The sequence below is a fragment of the Phocoena sinus genome, chromosome 20 (assembly GCF_008692025.1).
Source record: "Phocoena sinus isolate mPhoSin1 chromosome 20, mPhoSin1.pri, whole genome shotgun sequence".
In the NCBI taxonomy this organism is placed as follows: domain Eukaryota; kingdom Metazoa; phylum Chordata; class Mammalia; order Artiodactyla; family Phocoenidae; genus Phocoena; species Phocoena sinus.
In genome coordinates this window covers 41,739,422-41,765,577 of record NC_045782.1, presented here as the reverse complement: position 1 = coordinate 41,765,577, position 26,156 = coordinate 41,739,422, and the positions used below count along the sequence as shown (strand labels likewise).

Here is a 26,156-nt window from a genome sequence, read left to right as displayed (position 1 = left end):
AGACCTTAAGCCTCACTGTAATGAATTACCATGCTGAATGACACACCCACTAGCGCCATGACAGTTGACAATTGCCATGACAACTGGAAGAGCCCAGACAAGGACTGAAAAGGAGTATTGCATCAATTCCGCGTCCAAACCACACCCCTGTTGTTGGATAACTCACAAATATTCCTCGTCTCTTTCCAATTCACTCTCTTTTACCTCTCCTATATATATGATGTCTCCACCTGAGTTGGGTTGAGAAGTTGATTTGAGAAAAGTTCCTCTTCTCCATTCTTTCTCTTTTTTTATTCACTTATTTATTTTACTTAGTTATTTTTGGCTGCGTTGGGTCTTCGTTGCTGCACATGGGCTTTCTCTAGTTGTGGCGAGCGGGAGCCACTGTTCGTTGAGGTGTGCGGCTTCTCATTGCAGTGGCTTTTCTTGTTGCGGAGCATGGGCTCTAGGCACACAGGCTTCTGTAATTGTGGCTCGTGGGCTCTCAAGCGCAGGCTCCGTAGTTGTGGCTTCATTGCTCTGCGGCATGTGGGAACTTCCCGGACCAGGGCCTGAACCCGGGTCCCTGCATTGGCAGGCAGATTCTTAACCACTGTGCCACCTGGGAGCCCCTCTTCTCCATTCTTTAGCCATTGAATAAAGCTTGTCTGTTCCAGTCTCAGCATCGGTTTCATTATTGGCTGTGCGAATCCAAGCAGAAAAAACCTCCTTGGCAGAGACCAGGGGTCTCAGCTGGCCAGGACCCTGGCACAGGTCCAGTCAACCAATTCAATATCACAACCAAGTCAAAGACCAGAAGGAAGGATTTATTACTTGCAGCAAGAGAACATGGAGGATCTTTCCCAAAGCAGCATCTCCCCAAACAGCAAAATTGGGGCAGTTTTAAACTAAGGGCACATGCATACTTCATGAAGGGGCTTGGGTGGTGTATGCACATTCATGAAGGGGCTTGAGCAGAGGGGAATTCAACATAGAATAGGGGCAAAGGTTGACAGAGTCCAAGCTTTAGTTGATTGAAGTCACCAGGGTCAGAAAAGGTCAACATCATCATTCCTTAATTTTCCACCAGTCTGCGGTCTTAGCATGTAGTTACCACCCTCCACCTGGGTGGGGGTCCTTAGTTCCTGTAGTACAACTCAAAGATATGTATCAGATTATTAAGTCTATCCCTTGAGGAGGGAACTAGGACTCCTGTTTTATCGCGGAATTATTGTTTCTTGATGGCTTTCCTCCATTCCTTTTTTCCTTTAAGATCATTAATTACTGAGACCTGTTCAAAGGCAAGCATTGTGGTCAGGCTCAGATCACAAAATGGCTTAGGCTGAAAATGGCTTCTCTTATGTCAAAAAGCTATATTGGGTTCTTTTCCTCCTGGGAACACACACACACACACACACACACACACACACACACACACACAACTGCTTACACTGGGACCTCAGTCTTCCCAGAGATATGAGGAACACCTTCCCTGGAGAGGCGGATGGAGCACAGGAATCCAGCAGAGATCAGTGGAGCTTGCTCCTAAGAACTGGCCTGTCCCCTCCTCTCCCAGCCCTGTAAGCCACTCCAGGGTCCCCTGGACCTGCATGTAGTGGTACGTCTCCGCCCCTGGCCCACGTTCAGACCCTAGGCTCTCAGTCGATCAAAGCCTGCATGTGTTAAATGTCTGAAGTATGGCAGGACACCCCTGCTACTTTTGACGTTTTGCTCTGATTCCATTTGAAAGAGAAATAGCACTTATACGATGTAAAGCAAACAAGGCTGTATGAGAATTGCCTGAGCATGTGCGGCGCGGGGATGATGGCGCGTTACAGGACAATGCCCAGAGGACCTCAAGGAGCTCACTTGGTATAAGCTGTGCTCAAAACATCTACGTTTTTCCTGAGAGCAGGAGGGAAGCTCTAAGTTGGGCCTGGGCTCTGCCCACCGGGCTACGCTGATGCCCTGGGGGAGGCAAAAACGGGATAGGCGTTGGTCCCATTTTACAAGTGGGCAACCTTCGCTGAAGGCGGCCATGTGTCGGCCCCAATTCTACGCAGATAGTGCTGCGGCCAGATAAGGTCAGGAAGCCAGAAGCCAGGATCTCGTCTGACGCAGACCCTGCGAGAGGCAGGCAGTGAGAACGCACTCCGCCCGGAGTCTGTGGCGTTGCCTCTCTGCGCCCAACAGAAAGGGGAGGATCGCGAGTCTCCCAGATCATGTCTCTGCTCCGGGCCTGGGAACCCTGGGGCGTCCAAGCGCGCTGGCCCCGCCCCGCGGTTCCTCCGCGCCCCGCGATTGGCTCCGAGGGCCAGGGCGGGGCCGGACGCCCAGCCGACGTGATAGACGGCGTCAGGCGCCGCGGGAACCGCTTCCTGTTATCAGTAGTCCGGAGGCCGCAGCGTCCGGTAGGAGTCTTAGGGGCTGCAGCGACCGGGAGTGCCCCCGCCCCCCTCCCCACTCCGTTTGGTGAGTTAGGGGTCGGGGGCGAGGCGGGCAGCAGAGGGGCGGCGAGGCCGGGACGGGAACAGGCGAACAGGGAACAGCAGCCCTCTCCGTGATCACAAACCCTTGGTTACCTTGAGACTGTCCTGCTTCAGAGTCCTCACCCTTCCCAGCCCAAGCCCCGCGCCCCACTCCAACTAGCCTTCGGCCCGCACTGCCGCTGCTGGCCTCTCCCCTCTATTTGCTACTCGAGACCTGACCCCAGCCCTTACCCCCACCCTCTCACCGCCGGTCTTGCGTAAATGCAGCCGCACCCTTGATGTCCCTGTAGCCCACTTCCAACCCCGACCTTGGCCACATCCCTCCGCCTCCCTTTAACACAGCTCGTCTTCACCTCTCAACCCCTTTGGCCGTGCTAATGCTGCACACAGGCCTCTTCAGGACCCACCATTCTGGTTTGCCCTTTTCGGGATCAGCTTTCTTATCCGAATCTCCCACACCCCCCTGGTCAGCTCCCCACCTCTGTCCCACTCTCATTTAAGACCCACCACTAAAGTAGATGCCCTGTTGAGCACACCCTTTTCTTTCTGATAACTCTGATCTCAGCCCTATCCCAAGTCTTACATGTATCTTGTCCTCACAGACTCATACCCTAACTTCCTAGCCCACCATATACTTCCTTTCCATCTCCAACCATCAGAGGACACCCCCATCCCTAAGTCTTTGCTAAACCACCCCCAACTCTTGGTGCCCCAGTTACTACCACCCTCAGCCAATCTTATTAAAAATGAGATCTCCTGCCCTTTCACCTCTGCTGTCCCCACCTCAGCTCTACACCCATTTTTCTCTTGACCCCCGTCCCCATTCAATCTGAGAATTTAGTGCAGAGTCCCCTGGCAACCCCACCGGCTGCCCCTCAACAGCCAAATTTAGGTGCTTCCTGGGAGCCCAGCAGTTAGAGACTGAGCACCTTGATGGGTGCATGCAGGGCCTCAGGTGGTAAATAAGTGTGGAGAAGTAGAGATCCGCCCTCGGGTCAGGGTCAGGGATTTTTTTTCCCGGGTGTCTTGTCCGCTGTACCTGCTCCCAGGGATTATGGGTCTAGCATTCATATTAAATGACTTGTGCTACTGCTGGAATGGTGGGTGTCGCCCACATACCTGGAAGGTGAGGAATGGCCACTCACCTAGCTCACTCACAGCCTGGGCCAATGGAAGCCATCACTTCCTTTTGGCTGGTTTTCTGGCCCAGGAGAAACTCAGGGAGTACCGCTGTGTGACTGTGGTCACAGAACCACATCCATGTGTGTTGTCCTGGCACTTGTAAAGGATCCTCCTCACCCAGTGTTCGTCCCGGCTGGAGCTGACAGCAGACCTGTCTCAACGCTTAACACAGGGAACACAGTGGATGCCAGAGATGATGTTACATGTTGTGAAGAGTGTAGGTGAGAGGGTTCCCAGGAGGCTAAGGCGAGTACAGAGGCTGTTGAATCACTTCCTCTTTTTGCAGGTGCTGAATCTTTGAGTTTTGGCCATTTGGTTACCCATGAACGTGGGGAGTTGAGATATCTGAGTAGCTGAGGCAGAGGGACATTCCTGAGGCACCCGTGCCCCAAGCTCAGCATTTATCATCTCCTGGGCTTTTAGGGCACACATTCTCTCCAAATTCTAGTGACCTGGCTTCAGAGGGTTGGCCGTTTGGCAGCAATTTTAAAGGGCCCCAAACAGGACCCGTTGTCTTTGCTTTTGCCGTTTATAGTCTTGTTCCTTTGAAAGTTGAAGCTCTCCCTTCAGTATCCCCCCACCCCACCCCCCATTAAGGTGCAATATATCGGAGTGGTCTCAGCCTGCTGGCAGGGTGATTTAATGAAAGGAGTTGCATCGTGGCTGAGAATTGTATACCTCAGCTTTCCTCGGTCTGTGAAATGGAGATAACCTGCCCCTGAGCCTTATTTTTGTTTTATTCTTCTGTTCATTCAGGTATTTTCTGAGCACCACTGCGTGCTCTGTGTTGTTCTAGGCACTAGAAATGTAATGGTGAATGCCTTGAGCAAAGTTCCTGTTTTTAGTCATTCAGAGTTTGGTCCTTGCTGGAATGCTAAGGATGGGACAAAAATATGGAGGAGATGGGTATTATTGAATGGAAGGAAGGAGCGGGGAAAGAAAGTTACCCCCTGTTCACTGATTCACATTTCTGGGCTCACTCACTAGCCTTCGGTTTGGGAATCACAGGCTAGACGTTTCTTGCCCTCCAGCTGGTATCCAATTGCTTCAAAGATGCAGTTCCCCCAGCACGCTCTCTCCATCCCCCGCCCTCCAGGACACTTGTCCAGAAATCCAGCTTTTTACGGGTGGGAGGAGGTGCAGTTTACTCAGCACTAACATGTCTGAAAGATCAGCTGCCTTTCTGAATCAGAAGATAACTTTGTCATTCTTTTCCAACTGATAACTTTGTCATTCTTTTCCAACTGAAAACCATGACTCATCAACTGGTACAGCAGCTGGATGGCTTAAACGTCAGGCTGTTTGTTTCTGAACAGCCCGGTGCAGGATTGGATTCAGGCTGTAGAGAGGAGGCTGTTGGGAATGGCTGAGAAGTCTCTAAGGAGAAGAGGTTGCTGTTTACCTATGGATAGAGTGTTTCAGAAGCGGGGAAGCCAAGCCATCCATTTCTTCTTTGAATGTAAGTCTCATATAAGCCATTTCTTTTCTTTCTTCCTTGGTCTCTGGAAGAAGTGAAATTGGATGTTTACAGAAGCCCAGGCAGTATAATAAAGAAAAGCAACCAGAACAATTCCTTCCTGTGTGTTGGAACATTTAAGAAAGGACAGCTGTGAAACCTGTGTACCATGGAAAGGACCTGGCCTCACCTGGTTGGGACTACAGACCTGATGGGTAAGATTGTTTCTTGTTGATTTTAGGCTTATTTGATAAAAATGGAGCTTTCTGAGTACTAAGTTAATTATTACTTAGTCTATAAGTAATCAGTTTGCCTGAAACTCTTGGAACCAGAGACCTGAGGCAGTTTGATCTGGTGAAGTCTGACACAAGACTTAGAATGAGGAAACCAGTTTTGTCCCTTCCCTGGGGCTCTTTTCTACTGAGCCTTAGTCTTCTCCTCTGTAAAACGGGGATAATCATCCTTCTCTCACAGGATTGTTTTTTGTTTTTTTTATTAATTTATTTATTTATTTATTTTTGGCTGCGTTGGGTCTTCATTGCTGTGCGCGGGCTTTCTTTAGTTGCAGAGAGCAGGGGCTACTCTTTGTCGTGGTGCATGGGCTTCTCATTGTGGTGGCTTCTCTTGTCGCAGACCATGGGCTCTAGGCACATGGGCTTCAGCAGTTGTGGCTCTCGGGCTCTAGAGCTCAGGCTCAGTAGTTGTGGCACATGGGCTTAGTTGCTCCGTGGCATGTGGGATATTCCCAGACCAGGGCTCAAACCCGTGTCCCCTGCATTGGCAGGCGGATTCTTAACCACTGCACCACCAGGGAAGTCCCCAGGATTGTTTTAAGAATTAAATGAGATTAGAGAAGCTAGGAGAGCCATGTCAGGATGAATCAGTACTTACCGGGAGAGGTAGACTTCTCGTGGTTAGGAGTTGCCTAAAAGGCAGACAGAAGTCACCTTTTCTGCTAAACTCCACCAGTAATGTTTGAAGAGCTCTTTGGTAATGTTGCCCACGTTCTCTCCTTAACTCTTTTTAGCCTAGGTCTCCTTGCAGCCACGCCTCTCTTTGCTTTGGCTTTTGGTGTCAATGAAGACTGTTCTGGGGACAGGAAGTGAAACCAGTCCCATAGGAAGGTGGACTGGGGGTCTAGAGAATGACGGAGTGCTGACCCAGCAGTCAGGAGACCCAAAGCCCCCTTATGGTTCCGTCAGCAAGTTCTCATGTCTCCTGTCCCCTGAGGCATGATGGAGCAGACCCACATAGGTGGGGTGCTTTGGCTTCTTGCAAAGAAAGTTGTGCCCTGGATTGTGGCCCGAACCCCAAAGCCTCAGTCCTGTTTTGTGAATTGTCAAGTGGCCATTCTCCTTCTGGACTCCTCTGCACCGTCGTCAGTCATTTTGTGGCTTTTCTGACTCTTGGTTTTAGGGGGCGATTACGTGTCTCCCCCTGCTCCGACCTCTCAGCATCAGTTTGCTTAGGGTTTTTAGCAGACCCTTACTGGGCTGGAGGACCCACTTACTAACAGGCCTCCCTCCGTCCCATGAATACTATTTTCAGTTAATTAGTCAATGAGGCTTTAACGGATCTGGGCTGTTCTTTAGATTGTTGAGGCCTGAGCCCTTCCTGGCCTGGCCCGTGGCTGGCTGAGGGAAGGGCAGTTTCGCAGCTTGAGGCTCTAGAAGGGCAGGCCGGAGGGGAGGCCTTCGGCTGCTGGAATTGCTGAAGGCGATTGGAACCCAGGGTCTTGGAGCCAGAGAACCTGGATTTGGCCTCCTGGGCTGCACAAGGGTGGCCTGGAAGGAACATTGTCCAGACGGACTGTCTGCAGCACATGTCCCCTTGTCTGGGGCGCTGGTGGCTGGAGTGTGGAGGAGAGCCCTGAAGAATCCCTGGTAGGTGGGAGGGGGATGAGGTGAGGGTGAGGTAAGTCAGACCAGGCCTGAGGCTGGGGGCCCGTGTTCTGGGGTCTCTCACACCCTGACCAGAGTTGGCTCTGCGGGGGCCGCCCTCCACACACCTCCCTCCCTCTGCATGTCCTTACCTGGAGAGGTTGGCTCTGGGTCCTGTTTACCCACTGCCCACTCCACAGGCCAGGGATTGAATCAGAGCAGCTCCTACCATTTAGGACCACTCTGCCTCTCTCATCTCCAAGCGTCATGCTCATGTCCCGCTGTAAACCTCTCCTGCCAGACTGACCTCAGTGTTCCACTGTGGCCTCTCACCGGGGCCCCCGGCTGAAGAGTCCTCCTCCCAGGCTTCCCCTGCCCCCTCGCCCATTGCCCCCTTAGCCCCAGCCCACACCCGCCTCTTCCGGAAGGGAGGTGGTCGCACTCCTCCTGGAGTCTGGGGGTTTCTCTTGAGCTCGGGTTGCTGTTGTCCTGGCAGCGGCTGGTAGAGTTGGCCACTTACCAGCCCTGGGATCTTGGGAATTTCCCCGACCTGGGTCAGCTTCTACTTCTTACCTGTCAGACTGAGATGATAAGACACTCCTAGGATGGTTATCAGGAATGAATGGGGTAACACATGTAAAGGGCACAAAACCCATTTAACAGGTCTTGGTTTTACTAACTTCTTTGGGCCATGGGTTCTTGAGAGCAGAGAAAGCAGTAACCTGATTTTCTCTCTCTTTATTATTTTTTGTTGGTGGTGGTGTCCCCTCATGCTTAGCTGTGTGGCCACTAGAGATTTGTTTAGATGTGAGTGTGCCTGTCCAATCCTGCCCTGTGCAAGTTCCCGGGGTGGGGCAGGCCAGGCAGCAGCCCCTTCATGCTCAGGCCGCAGTCCTCGCCCCCACCCCACCCTTAGCCTCAGCCACCCCGGGAGAGAGCCAGCTGCCTCAAGAGATTTCTCTGCGTACTGACTTCAGCTGCTAGCACACGCTTAGTTAGGTAGTGGCATTCTTCGCCTGTAGATTTGGGCGGCCGCATCCACTGGGGTTAGAGATACCATTTATCCTCGGTAAATATCAGACCCTGCGCTCAGCGTTTTCCATACTCATAGTCTCCACTTAAGAGGTCTGATACGTGCCCCAGTGTGCCTAGCTGGTTAGTGGCAAATTGAGATCAGAACCCGTGTTGTTCCCCTTTAGACATGTCCCTGTGCTGCTCAAGCTAGACCTTTGCAGCCCAAAGGAGAAGCATCTGTGTGGCGAGAGAGCCCTTCCTTTTGAAGGCGTTTCAGTTGTACTTTTCTCCACTGAGCTGGCCGACCCTGGGATGGGACAGGAGTCGGGACAGTTGCAGAGCCCAGGCCCTGAATGTGAATTGTGAGCCCCTGCTTCCTGGCCCCTGTGGGTTCTTGGCCCCTTCAGCTGCAGCATCCCCCCTTGCAGCCTCACATCTGTATCTCAGTTAGCCTTTTTTTTTTTTTTTTTTTTTTTTTTTTGCGGTACGCGGGCCTCTCACTGTTGTGGCCTCTCCCGTTGTGGAGCACAGGCTCCGGACGCGCAGGCTCAGCGGCCATGGCTCATGGGCCCAGCCGCTCCGCGGCATGTGGGATCTTCCCGGACCGGGGCACGAACCCGTGTCCCCTGCATCGGCAGGCGGACTCTCAACCACTGCGCCACCAGGGAAGCCCTCAGTTAGCCTTTTTTTTAAAATAAATTTATTTATTTATTTATTTTTGTCTGTGTTTGGTCTTCATTGCTGCATGCGGGCTTTCTCTATTTGCAGCAGGCAGGGGCTACTCCTCATTGCGGTGTGCGGGCTTCTCATTGCTGTGGCTTCTCTTGTTGCAGAGCACGGGCTCTAGGCGCGTGGGCTTCAGTAGTTGTGGCACACGGGCTCAGTAGTTGTGGCTCACAGGCTCTAGAGTGCAGGCTCAGTAGTTGTGGCGCACGGGCTTAGTTGCTTCGCGGCATGTGGGATCTTCCCAGACCAGGGCTTGAACCCATGTACCCTGCATTGGCAGGCAGATTCTTAACCACTGTGCCACCAGGGAGGTCCCTAAATTAGCCTTTTATTCCCTGCTTTTTTGTGCCAGCATTTGGAGTGGCGTCAAGAGCCCTTTCTACCCACCCTTTGGGATAGACCCGCCCATGGCACACCCCATGAAATCTTGTTTCCTTCCTTGTTTCCATCCTTAAAATCCACTCTCAGTTTTTACTTTTGTATTGAAAGTCCTTGCAGTTGCAGGTTGAGTAAGATGGGGGTGGGGCGTGGGGAGGAGATCGTTTGGGCACAGTGATTGTTCATCCGGCCGTGTCTATCCCTGTAGGTGTCATGTGATTCTTCTGGGGAGCTGCTGCTTGAGTGGAAATGCTCTCAGCGGTGGAGAATGGACTGGACCCCCGGGCTGCCATCCCGGTAGGCAACAAGGGAGAATCAAGGGTGGAGGAAGGGGTGCCTGGGACAGCCATTTCATTGTTTTTTCTCACTTTGAAATGCATTTGCACTGTTCAGAAAGAGAGGCCTGGAGTTGAGAAAAAGTTATAGCAGAAGCAGGCTCCGAGGAGATCCTGCCCTTTCTAGATCATCTTATTGGTGATAGAATGGAGATTTACAAAAAACAATGGAGATTGCATGTAGGTTACCTGAGGACCAAGGATTTCTCCAAAGAAGATATACAAGTGACCAATAAGTACATAAAAAGACGCTCCACATCATTAGACATTAGACAACGGCAAATCAAAACCATAATGAGGAAAACAGAAGTAGAGTCACCACGGATGTAGAAAACAAACTCATGGTTACCAGGGACAAGGTGTGGGAGGGATAAATTGGGAGATTGGGACTGACGTATACACACTACTATATATAAAATAGATAACCAATAAGAACCTGCTGTATAGCACAGGGACTCCACTCAGTACTCTGTAATGGCCTGTATAGGAAGAGAATCTAAAAAAAAAAAAAGGTGGATATATGTCTATGTATAACTGATTCACTTTGCTGTACACCTGAAACTAAGACAACATTGTACGGCAACTATACTCTAATACAAATTTTTTTTAAAAAGTAAAATAAAATAGTAAGGAAAAAAAATCATAATGAGGGACTTACCCAGTGGTTCAGTGGTTAAGACTCCGTGCTTCCAGTGCGGGGAGGTAGGGGTTCAGCCCCTGGTTGGGGAACTAAGATCCCACATGCTGTGCGGCGTGGCCAGAAAAAAAAAAAAAACATAATGAGATACTTCTTCATATCCACTAGGATGACTGTAATCGAAATGGCAGACAATAATAAGTATTGGTGGGGTTGTGGAGAAGGTGGAACTCTCATACCTTCCTGGTGGGAGTGTAAAATGGTACAGCCATTGTGGAAAACAGTTTGATAGTTCCTCAAAAAGTGAAACATAGAGTTGCGTGTGACTCAGCAATTCCACTCCTAGGTGTACACCCAAGAGAATTGAAAACATATATTTACACAAAAAACTATGAACATGAATGTTCATAGCAGTGTTGTAGCCAAAAAGTGGAAACAACCCAAATATCTATTAATCGATGAATGGCTAAATATAATGTGATATATCCATGCAATGGAATATTATTTGGCAATAAAAAGGAATGAAGGACTGATATATGCTACAACACAGACAAACTTGAAAACGTGCTAAATGAAGTCAGACACAAAAGGCTGCATATCATATGATTCCATTTATAAGAAATGTCCAGAATAGGCAAATCCATAGAGACAGAAAGTAGATCAGTGGTTGCCAAGGGTTGAGGGAGAGGGGAATAGTGAGTGACTGCTAATAGGTACAGGGTTTCTTTTGGGGGTCATAAAAATGTTCTAAAATTAGCAGAAATGGTTGCACAATTCTGTGAATGTACTAAAAACCACTGAGCTGTATATTTTAATGAGTGAATTTTATGATATGTAAATTATGTCTCATTAAAGCTGTTCTAAAAAAGGAACATTTAACTTTTCAAAGAACATTAACATTAATTGTGTTGGCTAAAATAAAAGTGAAACAGTGAAATATTTGTCCATAATCCTATCACCTAATAATTCAAACCAGTTTTTCTGCAATCCCTTCCAGTCCTTTTCCAAACCCTTAGGTAATTTTGACATATGTACTTATATTATGATAGAACAATCTTAACTATGTATTTTCAAAGGACTTTATGTATATTTTATAATTTATTCATTTAGCAAACATTTACTGAGTACATGTGCCAAGAACCAGGCCCATTGTTGAGGGCACAAGGATGAATAAAAAACTAGTCCTGGGCTTCCCTGGTGGCGCAGTGGTTGAGAGTCCGCCTGCCGATGCAGGGGACACGGGTTTGTGCCCTGGTCCGGGAGGATCCCACGTGCCGCGGAGCGGCTGGGCCCGTGAGCCATGGCCGCTGAGCCTGCGCATCCGGAGCCTGTGCTCCGCAACGGGAGAGGCCACAAGAGTGAGAGGCCCGTGTACCGCAAAAAAAAAAAACAAAAAAAAAACTAATCCTACTTTCAAAGAGTAATACCCCCAGCTGTAAATCACCAAGTATTATTTCCATTTAACAGATGAGAAAGTTGAGGCTCAGAGAGGTTAAGTGAAATATCTGAGGTGACCCAACTGGTGACTGACAGAGCTGAGACTAAACCCAGGCTCTGACTGCCAGGTCTAGGATCTTTCTTCATGTAAACTGTGCTCCTGTTTCTGGGTGTTTTTATTGTTCTAAAGCAGCACTTTTTGACTCTTAACCTGTTGACTCTCAGTGGAATGTTGGTCATGTGATTAAGGTAGAAAGCCTCACCCCTGCCCTAAATGGATTACCCAAGCTCCCATAGCTGTAACTCTGATGGAGCCAGTATTTAAACACAAGGTTTATATGGCTGTCAGCTCACTGAAGTTTGGTTTAAAAAACAAACAGGGATTTCCCTGGCAGTCCACTGGTTAGGACCCAGCGCTGTCACTGCCGTGGGCCGGGTTCAGTCCCTGGTCGGGGAACGAAGATCCCACAAGCCTCTCCGTGCGGCCAATAAATAAGTAAATAAAAAATAGAAAACAAAGAAATTTTTAAAACACACGTATCTTTGCAAAAACTAACACATCTTGGGGCGATTTTCCTTTTCTTCTCTCTGCTTTCTCTTTATTTTCTACTGTTAGCCTGTACTCGTTTTGCTACACAGTTATGTAGATTTGTGCATGCATGTGGACCCATGTGTTTGGCCACAGGAAGAGTCACATTGCAGGGGTCGCCACAGGAGCCTCTAAAGGCCTGTGTTATGTCTGGCGCCACCCAGGTCATCAAGAAGAAGCTAGTGGGCTCCGTGAAGGCACTGCAGAAGCAGTACGTGTCCTTGGACACAGCAGTCACAAGTGAAGACGGAGATGCCAACAGCATGTGCAGCGCCCTGGAAGCCGTCTTCATCCACGGCCTGCACACCAAGCACATCCGAGCCGAGGCCGGAGGGAAAAGGAAGAAAAGTGCCCACCAGAAGCCTCTGCCTCAGCCTGTCTTCTGGCCCCTCCTGAAAGCTGTCACCCACAAGTGAGAGCTGCTGGGGGCGGCGGGGTGGGGGGTGGAGGCAGTTCACGTCGGGGAAGAGCTTCAGAGTGTGGGACGCTGGGCTCTTCCCTCCAGGCGTGCGGGAGAGACACAGAGAGCCCTGTGTCCCGGAGAGGAGTTGGTGGATCAAGCGGGGTGGGGGTGGGGGGATGTTAGACCAGGGCTCAGTGAGCCCCTCAGATCATGGCCTGGGGCAGCGTCGAGCCCCTGGGCTGGGCGCCCTAAGCAAGAGCAGGAGCCTTCTTTGTACCACCCTCTGGCAAATTCGGTAGTTGCAACAGAGGTTGTGCGGCCTGCAGAGCCTGAAATCTTTACTGTCTGGCCCTTTCCAGAAGTTTGCTGACCCTGCCTTAGGATGTTTGCACATCTGTGTGCTACATATCATACTTGTAACAAGGTAGGGTTTGTTTCTTTTTTTTTAAGAAGAGTGGCATCCAGCTAGAGCCTCTGAATGTGTGTGCTCTGAGACACTTGTCTTGCTGGCCCTGCCCTGAACCGCCTGGGCTTTGGAGCAGGCAGCTGACACTGTGCCTCTCGGGGCTATTAAATGCCACCTCCTGCCCGAAGGTGCCTTTGTCAGTCTCTAATCTTCCTTCCCGTGCTACTGCCGCTGCCCTATCTCAGGCTCTTACCTGACTCCTGGGTGGCAGTGCCTTTCTAATTGTCCCCCTTATCTCATTCTGTCTTCCCTTTGGTCAGTCAGCCAACATTTACTGAGCTTAAGCTGACCGGAGCTCCATCACTGGGTTCTGCAGAGTACGGTCTGCACTCCCGTGGAGGAGACGTGCACAGGGGATGGCGGTAGTCAGAGGAGGGGCATTTACATCAGACCGAGGCATTCAGGAGCTGAGTTTGGTACACGTGAGGTCGGGTTGGGTAGGAACACCCCACCCTGAAGTCTGCGTAGCTGCGAGCACGTCACTTTCCTGAGCAAAAACCTGTAGCCCACAGGCTCCCAAACGCCGGCCTGGGGTCTGCTTCACTTGGCTGGGGCCCCGGAACCTGTATCCTATCCTAGTTCCCCAGGTGATTCGGGTGCACAGCCAGGTGTGGGGAGCATCGCCCCGCTTTGCCGCCCCCGTTTGATACTCAAGGCCTGCATTACCTGGCTTTGCAACCCAATCACCCACTCTTCGTCCCTGTGCTGTAACTGGAGCGCTCCCCACTCCTGTTACAGTCTGTTGCTTTCCTACCCTTTATGCTTTTTTCTCCGTTAGTCCCTTGTGCCTCAAAGCTTCTCCATCCATCTTTGCCTCTTGTAGTCTCTCAAGGCCCAGCTCAGATACTACCCTCTTCTGTGGTGTTTTTCTTACTCCAACCCAGAGATGATTACCCAGCCCTCACCCCAGCTCTGCTAACAACAGGGCTCACCTCAATATGCCCTTGAAAGGCGGTTTCCTGGACCGAGGGTAGGGACCATGACTTTACCCTGGGTCTTCACAGCTCCAAGGACCTCATCCTAAAATTTAGGGGCTTAGCAGACATGTCCAGGATGAGCAGATGATGTCAGGGGCCGGACGGGTAGTTGTCATGAAAATGGCAACAATCCTTCATGACACTAAATGTAAAAAAGTTGGGGGTTTAGAGCTGAACCTTTCTAAATTCCCCTTTGAACACTGTTATCCAGGAGCTTTTCATGCCTATGTATATTTGTGGTCGTTGTTACTGGCTCTTGCTAACCAGTGGATAAAATGACATGTCCATGATTTGGAGTTGTTTCTTGAAAACACGTGTGTTCTCCGCCTTCCCAGACACATCATCTCGGAATTGGAGCACCTGATCTTCGTGAGCACGGACGTGGGCCGCTGCCGGGCCTGGCTGCGGCTGGCCCTCAATGACGGCCTGATGGAGTGCTACCTGAAGCTGCTGCTGCAGGAGCAGGCCCGCCTGTGCGAGTACTACCAGCCCACGGCCCTGCTCCGTGACGCCGAGGAGGGCGAGTTCCTCCTGAGCTTCCTGCAGGGCCTGACGTCCCTGTCCTTCGAGCTCTCCTACAAGTCTGCCATCCTAAACGAGTGGACGCTCACCCCGCTGGCCCTCTCCGGGCTCTGCCCACTCTCGGAGCTCGACCCCCTCACTACCTCTGGAGCGGAACTACAGCGGAAGGAGTCTCTGGATTCCATCTCCCATTCCTCAGGCTCGGAGGACATCGAGGTCCAGCACTCGGGCCATAAGATCCGACGGAACAGGGGGCTCACGGCCTCCTCCCTCAGTCTGGACACGGCCAGTTCGTCCCAGCTCTCTTGCAGCCTCAACTCTGACAGCTGCCTGCTCCAAGAGAATGGCTCCAAGAGTCCAGACCGTTCCGAGGAGCCCATGTCCTGCGACTCAGACCTGGGGATGGCAAATGCTGATGATTCGGACCCGTCTCTGCAAGAGTGAGTACCCCTCCCCCGCCCCTTCCCTCTCTTTCTCCTTCCTTTTTCTCTTCCTCTTGCCCTCCCTCCCTTCCTGGGGCATGTGATTGCCTGTCACTGAGCACGGAACTCTGTTAGGGCATAAAGACAGATGAAGGGGGCAGGGACTCTCCCTCAGAGACTGGAATTGCTGGGAGCTGTACCTTCAGGTAGACTGGGGCCAGTGGGGAGAATGCATTTAGATGGGGCTCAGAGTTGGTTCCAGCCCCATCTCTGTCCTGGTGACCTGTAACAAGTTATTTAATCTCTGAGATTTAGTGTGAAATATTATTGTCGTCTTCATCTAGAGAGAAGGAAACTTATAGTTCAGAGCTCTATGTACAACTTCCCAAAAAGTGCAGTGAAGCACAGTGCATAAGGGTGATCTTCTGGGACCTCACAGAAGACCTTCTGGGGGACACAAAACCTGAGTGATGCCAGGACGGGGGTGGCAGACGAATGGGGACGAGCAAGTGTGTGGAGAAGGAGGACATGGAATGACGAACTGGACTGGAGAGGGGAGCCTGGCCAGAGCCTTCCTTCCTTCAGGCTTTTTAACATTAATTTTTGAATAGGTAATATATTTTTATAGTTTAAAAAAATCTAAAATATATACAGTGAGAAGTCTTTCCCACTGTATTTATGTAACCATAATTATTAATTTCTTGCATATTTTTCCAATTTCTAAATGCATCTATAACAAATATGAATGTACAAATTTTAAAATTTTCTTTTTTTTTTTTTTTTTTTTTTTTGCGGTACGCGGGCCTCTCACTGTTGTGGCCTCTCCCGTCGTGGAGCACAGACTCTGGACGCGCAGGCCCAGTGGCCATGGCTCACGGGCCCAGCCGCTCCGCGGCATGTGGGATCTTCCTGGACTGGGCCACAAACCCGCGTCCCCTGCATCGGCAGGCGGACTCTCAACCACTGCACCACCAGGGAAGCCCTTTCTTTTTTTTTTAAATTGAAGTATAGTTGATTTACAATGTTGTGTTAGTTTCAGGTGTACAGCACAGTAATTCAGTTATTTATACATATATATAAATATGTTATATATATATAATATATATATAAAATATATTGTTTTTCAGATTCTTTTCCCTTATAGGTTATTATCTTTCTTATTTCTTATTCCTTTCTTTCCACGAAAGCTAGTATAAATTATTCTATACCTTGTTTGGGAGATCTTTTCATATCAGAGCTTCTTTTTTTTTTTTTTTTCCATTGTATGAATGTACCTTAGTTTATTGAATCAGCCCTGAGTTTAGTGGACATTGGAGTTCAGTATTTCTATAAATAACCTGTGTATGTGGTCCTTTAGGCCTACGCAAGCTATCTCTGTTCAGTAAATTCCCAGAAGCAAAATCGCTGAGCCAAGGAATAAATTAATTTGTAATTTTCACAGATATTGCCTATTTGCACTCCATCAGGGTTGTGCTTGTGTCCTCTCAGCCTTGTCAACAGAAGGTATCATCAAACTTTTGGAAATTTGCTCGTCTCATAGGTAAAAAATGGTAGCCGTCTCTGAAGCATTTCCTCTAGTAGGACCTGTGTTACATCAGCTGTGTTTAGGACCTTTCCACTCCTGCTGTTCCCACCCTTCCCCCAACCTTGGTTCAGGTCTTTACAGGGCTCCCACCCGGTGTGGGAATCACACCAGGATTGGGTGTCATGGACTGGCCCTGGAGCAGATCTAGTTTCAAGCCCCGTTCCACCACGTACAAGCCCAGTTATGTCTCGTACATGGCTAACTCTTCTTGAGGTTCTGTTTCTTCATCTTTTTCTTTTTTTTTAATTTTTATTGGAGTAGAGTTGATTTACAATGTTGTTTCAGTTTCTGCTGTACAGCAAAGTGATTCAGTTATACATATTCTTATATCCACTCATTTTAGATTCTTTTCCCATATAGGTCATTACAGAATATTGAGTAGAGTTCCCTGTGCTATACAGTAGGTCCTTATTAGTTATCTGTTTTATTGTTTCTTCATCTTTAAAATGGAAATTCCCTCATAGGGCTGTTTGAGAATCAAGTGAGATACCCATGAGTGAGATGCACACATAAGAATGTCTGGTAGGTCCCAGAAATGGCCTCCGAACATTGAGCACATCAGATAGAATTTTCACATGTCAAACGGAAAGATTAGATATAACGTGCTGGGAAGGAGCAGCCCCCGCCCCAGAGATGGCTGGGCCCATGGCGTGACTGAGGCTCAGTCACCTGTCTTAGCCCTTGGTTGTCTCTCCCTCCTCCCGCAGACCAGCCAGCCTTCTCTTTCTCATGTGCCTCGCCTTTATCTTTCATGAGTCTTGTGATTGGAAAATTCCAGCTTAAGGTCACTGAATCAGTGACCATCCACCCTGCATGGGAAGTATTGTCCTGGGTATTCCAGGGGAACTCAAGGGAAGAGGGTCAGGATGTACAGACCAACACTGGACAGTGATGTGAGGAAGCGGCAGACACCACACACACACACACACACACACACACACACACACACACATACACACATACACACACACACAAGCACGCAACCAGTGCCATCATTCTTAGAGCTGGGCTGGAAGTTTGTCTTGGAGCATTCACAGAGACCAGCATTTCTTAAAGTATATGTTTTAATGGTAAAGATTCTCACCAACACGTAAGAGTTTGCTTAAGTTGTTGTGCTACTTAAATGTATATAACTTAAAATTAGGCATAAACATGTTGTGCTTAAAACTCTTACAGCTATAGAGTCAAAACATCTATAAACTGGGAATTCCCTGGTGGTCCAGTGGTTAGGACTCTGCGCTTTCACTGCCAGGGCCCAGGTTCAATCCCTGCTCAGGGAACTAAGATCCCACAAGCCTCTCTGTGTGGCCAAAAAAAAAAGAGAAAAAATCTACAAATTAAACATGAAGCGCAAAACCCATAACATTCCAAATGAAACTTATTAATGTTTTGCAGAAGCCAAATTACAGTTTGCCTTGTGAAGAGAGGATCGACTGTCCCACACAGCTTCTTTTGTGTTCATTGGGTCTGAAATATAATTATATCCTGAATTATAATTATATCATGCATAGGTACAGTCTAGTGGTAAAAAGTGTGGACTCAGGAGCCGGACTGCCTGAGCCCTCCATCAACCAGCTTTGCCATCTCGGGCAAGTTACTCAACCTTTCTGACCTTGATGTCCTCATCTGTAAAATGGGAATAAGAATGCTTCAAAGGAATGCTGGGGAGATGAAATGAATTTAGATCTGTCAAATGCTTAGAGCAGTGTCTGACACAGCAGGCATGCTCACTGGGTGGTGGTGTTATTTTACTACTGTGTACCTGTGACATCCGTTCTCCTACTGCTTGCCCTCACATACACTGCTGCAAAACCTTGGTTAGTAATATTTGTCAGAGGTCATTGTCATGAGGCCTTCCCTTGGGGGAAATGATTCTTAGCATGTGCAGCCTACTTCTTTGCTTTTTTTTTTTTGCAGTACGCGGGCCTCTCACTGTTGTGGCCTCTCCCGTAGCGGAGCACAGGCTCCGGACGCGCAGGCTCAGCGGCCATGGCTCACGGGCCCAGCTGCTCCGAGGCATGTGGGATCTTCCCGGACCGGGGCACGAACCCGCGTCCCCTGCATCGGCAGGCGGACTCTCAACCACTGCGCCACCAGGGAAGCCCTCTTTGCTTTTATTAGTGGCCCTTGACTGCCAAATAATACTGTGTATCACCAACACAATAGTCCGCATGTTCAGGAAAACCGCAGGCTCAGGATCACTTGTCAGGGGTACTTTATAAGGTGGCCATTCAGATTCTCCAGGCCATACTTTTAATTTACTTCATACATAAGTATTTATAATACATATACTTTTTTCCCAGATTGTTCTCTAAATGAAAGCACAAAGTTTAAAATTTTTCGAATAGAGGACTTCCCTGGTAGTCCAGTGGTTAAGACTCTGCGCTTCCAATGCAGGGGGGGCCTGGGTTCAGTCCCTGGTTGGGGAACTAAGATCCTACATGCCGGGCGGTGCAGCCAAAAAAAAAAAACAAAAAAACAATTTTCGAATAGAAAGGTTTTGGGAAACATGGCCCTGAACCAGACCAAAGTGGAAGGACTGTAGTGGTTTCAGTTTCATTTCTTTTCCTTTTTCTTTTTCCCCCAGTTTCATTTCTATGTTTCATTTTCCTCAAAATTTTTAAAAATGTTCTTTCTTTTGCCTTTCCTTCAAAATCTCATCTTTAGCCCTTTTCTCCACTTGATGTACGTGTCTCTCTTATTCTCACTGAGTCCTTCACCAATTCTGGTGAAGCTCTGTGAGCTTCATTTCACCTTGACCTGGGTTTTTTGTTTTTTGGGGTTTTTTTGGCTGTGCCCTGCAGCTTGAAGGATCTTAGTTCCCTGACCAGGGATTGAACCCGTGCCCGCTTCAATGGAAGTGCAGAGTCCTAACCACTGGACTGCCAAGGAATTCCCCTTGATCTTGGTTTTGATTTGACGGAAGCTCTAATTGATCACACAAGCTTCCTGCTGTTTGGTGACATTTCTCTAAGCATTAAGTCAGTCACTTATTCTAACACCCAGTCTACGCTTGCCATTAAAATCTTTCTTATAGGTTAGGATTCACTTCTAATTGGTAACTGTTTTGGTAATGCTAGTGAGTATTTCAGTAAATCTGTTCCTTTCCTTACACGTCTATGTTTGTGTACACGGAGGCTAAGCAGTCTTATCGGTGATAATGAGGTTAACATTTGTTGATCGCTTTGTGCCAGACACTGCGCTAAGCACTTTACCTGTATTATGTCATTTAATCTTTGTCACAGTCATAAAAGATGGGTGCTGATACCACATCCATTTTCCAGGTAAGGGAATTAAGTCCATGAACATAATGTTCACATTGTGGGGCCCACAGCCGTGTGTTAAGCAAGGCCAGGTGGACTCGGGAGCCCCTGCTTTTAATCACTCAGCACACCACCTCCTGGGAGCCCATGAGGAGCCGCGACCTCACAGAGGACCTTGTAAAAAGTCTGACACCCTAGTTCATTTCAGAAGGGGGCCCCGTGGCTTGGACACATATAAGTGGTTAGCAAATGCCCCTCCTCCTCTGCCTGTGGAAACTACCCCTTTCTTTCCAGAACTCATCATTGCCTACTCGCTGCAAATTGCACTCTTGGATTTTTTGTGGGTCTGTTTTTAGAGTGTGGCTTTTAGAGCAAGAGCGAGTCCCCACCTGCGTCCCCGCCGTAACTATTCCACAAACACATTTACAGCTTTCTCTGAGAGGTCATCTGTTTGTTTATCAAGATATGATTCACATACCGCAACATTCACCATTGTAAAGGGTACTGTTCAGTGGTTTTCAGTATATTCACAAGGTTGTGAATTCAACGTCTACTGCTGTCTACTTCAAGAGCATTTTCATTATCCTGTAAGGAAGTCCCTTACCCATTAGCTATGAATTTACCTTTTCTGGACATTTAATATCAATCGAGTCATACGGTATGTGGCCTTTTGTGACTGCCTTCTTTCACTTAGTACGATGTTTTCAAGGTTCAACCACGTTATACAGCACATATCATGGGCAAATAATATTCCATTGTATGGATATATTACAATTTATTCATTAATTAATGGACATTTTTTCCCACTTTTTGGCTATTATGAATAATGTTGCTGTGAGCATTCATTTACAAGTATTTTGTGTGGCCATATGTTTTGAATTCTTTTGGGTAAGTACCTAAGAGTAGAATTACTGAGTCCCATGATAACTCTATATTTAACTTTCTGAGCAGCTACCAAATGTTTTCCACAGGGGCTGCACCATTTCACATTTCCACTGACAATATATATGTGTTCCAATTTCTCCACATCTTTGCCAGTACTTATTATTCTCTGTCTCTTTGTTGTTTTTTTTTTTCCTGTACGAGGGCCTCTCACTGTTGTGGCCTCTCCCGTTGCGGAGCACAGGCTCCGGACGCGTACGCTCAGCAGCCATGGCTCACGGGCCCAGCCGCTCCGCGGCATGTGGGATCTTCCTGGACCTGGGCACGAACCCACGTCCCCTGCATCAGCAGGCGGACTCTCAACCAGTGCGCCACCAGGGAAGCCCTCTCTGTCTCTTTTATTATAGCCATCCTGTTGGGCATACAGTAGTATCTCGTTGTGGTTTTGATTTGTATTTCACTATTGTCTAATGATTCTGAGCACTTTTTCATGTCTTCATTGGCCATTTATATATCTTCTTTGGAGTAATGTCTATTCAAATCCTTTGCCTATTTTTAATTTATTTTTTGAAAGCACTGTGCTTTTTTCTTTTTAAAAATATTTATTTTTGTTTGAATTTTATTTATTTTTTTATACAGCAGGTTCTTATTAGTTATCCATTTTATACATATCAGTGTATACATGTCAATCCCAATCTGCCAAATCATCCCACGACCCCACCACCACCACCACCACCACTTTCCCCCCTTGGTGTCTATACGTTTGTTCTCTACATCTGTGTCTCTATTTCTGCCCTGCAAACCAGTTCATCTGTACTATTTATTTATTTTTGGCTGCGTCGGGTCTTAGTTGTGGCACATGGGCTCTTTGTTGCGGCCCACGGGTTTCTCTCTACTTGCAGCACGTGGGCTTAGTTGCCCTGTGCCATGTGGGATCTTAGTTCCCTGACCAGGGATCAAACCCGCGTCCCCTGCATTTTAAGGCAGATTCTTAACCACTGGACCAGCAGGGAAGTCCCATCCTTTGCCTGTTTTTAAATTGGGTTATTTATTGTTGAGTTGTAAGAGCTCTGTATATTCTGGGTACTAGACTCTTATCAGATATATGATAATATTTGCACATTTTATATGCAAATATTTTTATTATATTTTTTATTAGTCACTTATGCATTAGATGTCATATCTAAGAAACCATTGCCTGATCCAAAGATATGAAGCCTTACACCTCTTTCCTTCTAAGAGTTTTATAGTTTTAGCTCTTACCTTTAGGTCTTTGATCCGTTTGGGGTTAATTTTTTTATATGGCGTGAGATGAGTCCAACTTTATTCTTTTGCATGGAACTATTCACTTATCGCAGCACCATTTGTTGAAAGACTATTCTTTCCCCACTGAAATGTCTCAGTACCTCTGTTGAAAATCAGTTGCCCAGAAATGCATGGGTTGGTCACCTCTTCTTGTCTAAAATGTCTTAAAATGTTGTTTGGGGTTATGATGGTGTAAATAAGAGCAGAGCTCACCTAGAAGACAATCTGATGAAAACTTGAGTTCTAAAATCCTCTTTTCTGTAACCGCATTAAGGGGAATTGATGTGTCTTCTGCACCCAGTCTAAGCCATTAGGGCAGATACGTGCGATGGTGAGATCTCTTGGCCTCCAGACAGCTTTCTTGCCACCAGAACCTGTATTTGCCCATGATGTCCTCACTGGATTCATAAGCAGAGGTGGAGACAGCAAATAGGTTTACTTCAGAAACAGAACTTGGATTCTCGGAAGCCTCAGGAGAGGGAGGGAGAAGCAGCCACTAGCCAGCGCACATTCCAGAAGTCCCAGAACTCTGTGTGTGTGTGCGTGTGCGTGTGTGTGTGTACACAAAGGCAGTGACATTGGCTTCCCCGGCCCCAGACACACCACTGAGGGGCAGAAGGTGCCAGTCCCATCAGGAACACATCCCCATGTACACGGGCACACACACTGCACAGCTTGTATGCACTGTGCTCCAGCAGCAGCTTCTGGGGATTTGAGGCTTCTCTGGATCCACACCCAGCCCCTCACCCCGACCCTGCTGCCCACTTACTGTTCCAGGAGCAAAGCGGGTCCTCACTTCACCCAAGCCCGTGTCCCAGGGAGCGGAGTCTTGGAGCCCAGCTCTGAGACATGCTGTTCACCGAGCCACTGCCGAGGTCGCCTTGGGGCAGGGACCGGCCACACAGCTGTTTGGCTGAGCCAGCTCTGCAGGCCCACCGTTAGCCTGTTCAGAGGGTGAAAGGCGGTCAGTTCCCATTCGCCTCTAGTCCTGTCCTCTGCTTTGTGGGCTTTGTCAGCTGAGATCCTGGGCCGCACAACTCACCTGCCTACCCAACCTGCCCAAGTCCCAGCCGGGGAGCAACTTTGGTGGGAGTGTCTGTGTGTATGAGCTGGGAGCACAGCGATGATTAAGGGGTTGGGGATTGTTTTGTTTTGTTTTTTGTTCAATCACAAAACAGCAGTTTTCCACTTAGCCTTGGGCATTCTAGCTGACAAGCCTGTCACACAGGTTTCTTTGTTTAAAAACTTCCAGGGTGTTGTCGGAATTCAGCAAAGCCCAGGTGAACTCTGTGCCAACCAACAGACTGAGCCACGAAGCGGAGGTTCCCACGCTGCAGGCCTTGCTCGCCCTCCGCGGCCTGGACACCAGCACACCCCTGCGCCTTGAGGTACCTGCAGAGCCCCACCCCGCCCAAGCATCCCCTGGGACTCGAGATGGGGACCGCAAGCAGGAGCCGCTTTCCCAGGCACCTGGCGCCCTGGGCTGGCCACAGCCGGGCAGTGCCCAAGCTGTCCCTTTGGGGAGCACTTCAGGCCAGCAGCCTCCTAGTCCTGTGAGGGAGGCGACCAGAGCAGTCGGCCAAGGAAGTGGCCAGTGGAAGCCTCCGAAGGAGGACGGACCTCGGCTGAGCCTTGTGGTTCCCTTGCCCACCAGTCCGGTGAGTGGTACAAGCTGGGTTTTTTGGCGGGGTGTTGGTGAATGTCTCAGAGGCGGTGCGGAGTTTCTCCAGCTAGTGACCCTGAGTGGTCTCTGCTTTTTCCCCCTGAGCCTCTCGCCCTGCATGGTTTGGTATTAATAGCATTGTGGTGATGGAGCTCATGTTCCTTGGGGTGTGAGTGGTGGATGTGAGCCAGGCTGTGCGCCCATCTCTTCCCATGGGTGTCTCCTGTCATCTGCACATGGACCCTGTGGAGCAGGTAATTCTCACCCAACTGCAGACTCTCTTCTCTTAACCCCTGCCACTCAGGGGTTATGCCCTTATGCCTTAGGCGAGGCACTTCACCTCACTGAGCTTTGGTTTCCTCCTCAGTACTTGTTACTATTAAATTAACATTTTCATAAAGCAGCAGGCTTTGAAAATACTCATTTTGCAACACGAAGCAGATTTCGGGCTGCGCTGTCCACTTGGGCAGCCACTAGCCACGTGTGGCTCTGGAGCACTTAAAACGTGGCTCGTCCGAATTGAGATAAGCTGAGTAAGATACACACTGGATTCTGAGGACTTAGTAGGAAAAAAAGAATGTAGAATGTGTCATTCGTAATTTGATTATTGATCATGTTAAAATGAAAACATTTAAAATATGTATTTTAAATAAAATATATTATTAAAATTAATTTCACCTGTTTTTTTAAACTTTTTAAAATGTGGCCACTAGAACGTTTAAGGTGACCTATGTGGCTTGCATTGTATTTCTGTGGGACAGCGCTGTTCTAGAATAAGCCAATCCAGTGTGTTGATGACCCGAGGAAGCCAGCTCTGGGACTGTCCTGGAGAGAGCCCCGAGGGTAGAGGCTGGAACTGTGAGCCCCGGGAAGCAGTAGTCAAGCTGTGAACCCAAGCTCTTGTGCCATTTCACATTTGTTCTTGGGTCATGAAAAGCGGAAGTAGGAATTGGAGTGCACGTGGACACAGACACATAAAACCCAGAGCTCATCCTAGCCGCTGTCTGGGGCTTGTGTTGGGGATATAACCTTGCTCTTTCAGTTCCATCCACACACATCCTTTGGCCTGTAGCTTTCAGATCCTATAACTCAGGATGGGCCAGCGCCATGAAATAGACTATAGAAGAGGCATATCCACTCTCTTTTTCTAACAGCTTTATTGGGATATAATTCACATACCATACAATTTACCTAATTAAAGTGTATAATTCCATTTGTTTTAGTATATTCACAGATTTGTACAACCATCATCACAGTCTAATTTTAAAACATTTTCATCTCCCATAAAAGAACCCCCCTACCCATTAGCAATCACTCCTGTCCCTTTCCCCTCCTACCTCACCCCGCTCAACCCCTGGTAACCACTAATCTCCTTTGTCTATAGATTTGCCTGTTCTGGACATTTTACATAAATGGAATCATGTAATATGTGACACTTGTGATTGGCTTCTTTCAGTTAGCAAAATGTTTCATCCATGTTGTGGCCTGTATCAGTACTTCATTCCTTCTCATTGCTGAGCAGTACCATTGTAGATTTCATTAGATGGATGTATCACATTTTATTTATCCATTAATAAGTTAATGAACATTGGCGTTTTTCCTACCTTTTGGCTATTATTTTTTTTTTTTTTTTTTTTTTTTGTGATACGCGGGCCTCTCACTGTTGTGGCCTCTCCCGTTGCAGAGCACAGGCTCCGGACGTGCAGGCTCAGCGGCCATGGCTCACAGGTTCAACCGCTCCACGGCATGTGGGATCCCCCCAGACCGGGGCACGAACCCGTGTCCCATGCATCGGCAGGTGGACTCTCAACCACTGCGCCACCAGGGAAGCCCTACCTTTTGGCTATTATGAATAACGCTACTATGCACATTCATGTATAATTTTTTGCTTGGACATATGTTTTTAACTTTTTTGGATTCATACCTTGAAGTAGAATTTTGGGCTCATATGGTAGCTATATATAACCTTTTGAGGAACTGCCAAGAGCAGCTGCCTTGTTTTATATTTCAACCAGCAGTGCATTCCTCTGCATCCTCACCAACAGTTCTTACTGTCTGTTTTTCTTGGTTTTGCTTTTATTATAGCCATCCTAGTGGGTGACAAGTGGTATCTCATTATGGTTTTGATTTGCATTTCCCTGATGACTAATGATACTGAGCATCTTTTCATCTAAATGCTTATTGCCATTTGTGTGTTTTCTTTGGAGAAATGTCCATTCAAAACATCTGCCCATTCTTTTTTTTGTTTTAAGATTACAGTTGTCACAGACTGTTTTTTTTTTATATTTATTTATTTGGTTGTGCTGGGTCTTAGTTGTGGCATGCGAACTCTTAGTTGTGGTGTGCATGTGGGATCTAGTTCTCCCACCAGGGATCAAACCCGGGCCCCCTGCACTGGGAGCGTGGAGTCTTATCCACTGCACCACCAGGGAAGTCCCTGCCCATTCTTAAATTGGGTTATTTAGTAAATTGAGTTATAGTTCTTTATATATTCTGGACACTAGACCCTTATTAGATAAATGATTTGCCGATTTTTCTCCCATTCTGTGGGTTGTCTTTTCACTTT

At 48.2% G+C, this 26,156-nt stretch overlaps 1 protein-coding gene across 2 annotated transcripts in view; it reads left to right on the top strand.

The window, feature by feature from the left end:
- Positions 1 to 2,345: 2,345 nt before the first annotated feature.
- Positions 2,346 to 26,156, top strand: part of PLEKHM1 (pleckstrin homology and RUN domain containing M1) — a 50,940-nt gene continuing 27,129 nt past the window's right edge. Inside the window, exons 1-6 of one of the 2 annotated variants that reach the window (XM_032617851.1) lie at positions 2,346 to 2,451; positions 5,160 to 5,321; positions 9,313 to 9,401; positions 12,267 to 12,514; positions 14,284 to 14,910; positions 23,180 to 23,315. In XM_032617851.1, coding sequence (XP_032473742.1) covers positions 9,354 to 9,401; positions 12,267 to 12,514; positions 14,284 to 14,910; positions 23,180 to 23,315 — 1,059 coding nt within the window. In that variant the 5' untranslated portion in view covers positions 2,346 to 2,451; positions 5,160 to 5,321; positions 9,313 to 9,353. Of the gene's footprint in view, positions 2,452 to 5,159; positions 5,322 to 9,312; positions 9,402 to 12,266; positions 12,515 to 14,283; positions 14,911 to 23,179; positions 23,586 to 26,156 lie in introns of both variants that reach the window. The other variant, XM_032617850.1, reaches the window with a different exon arrangement.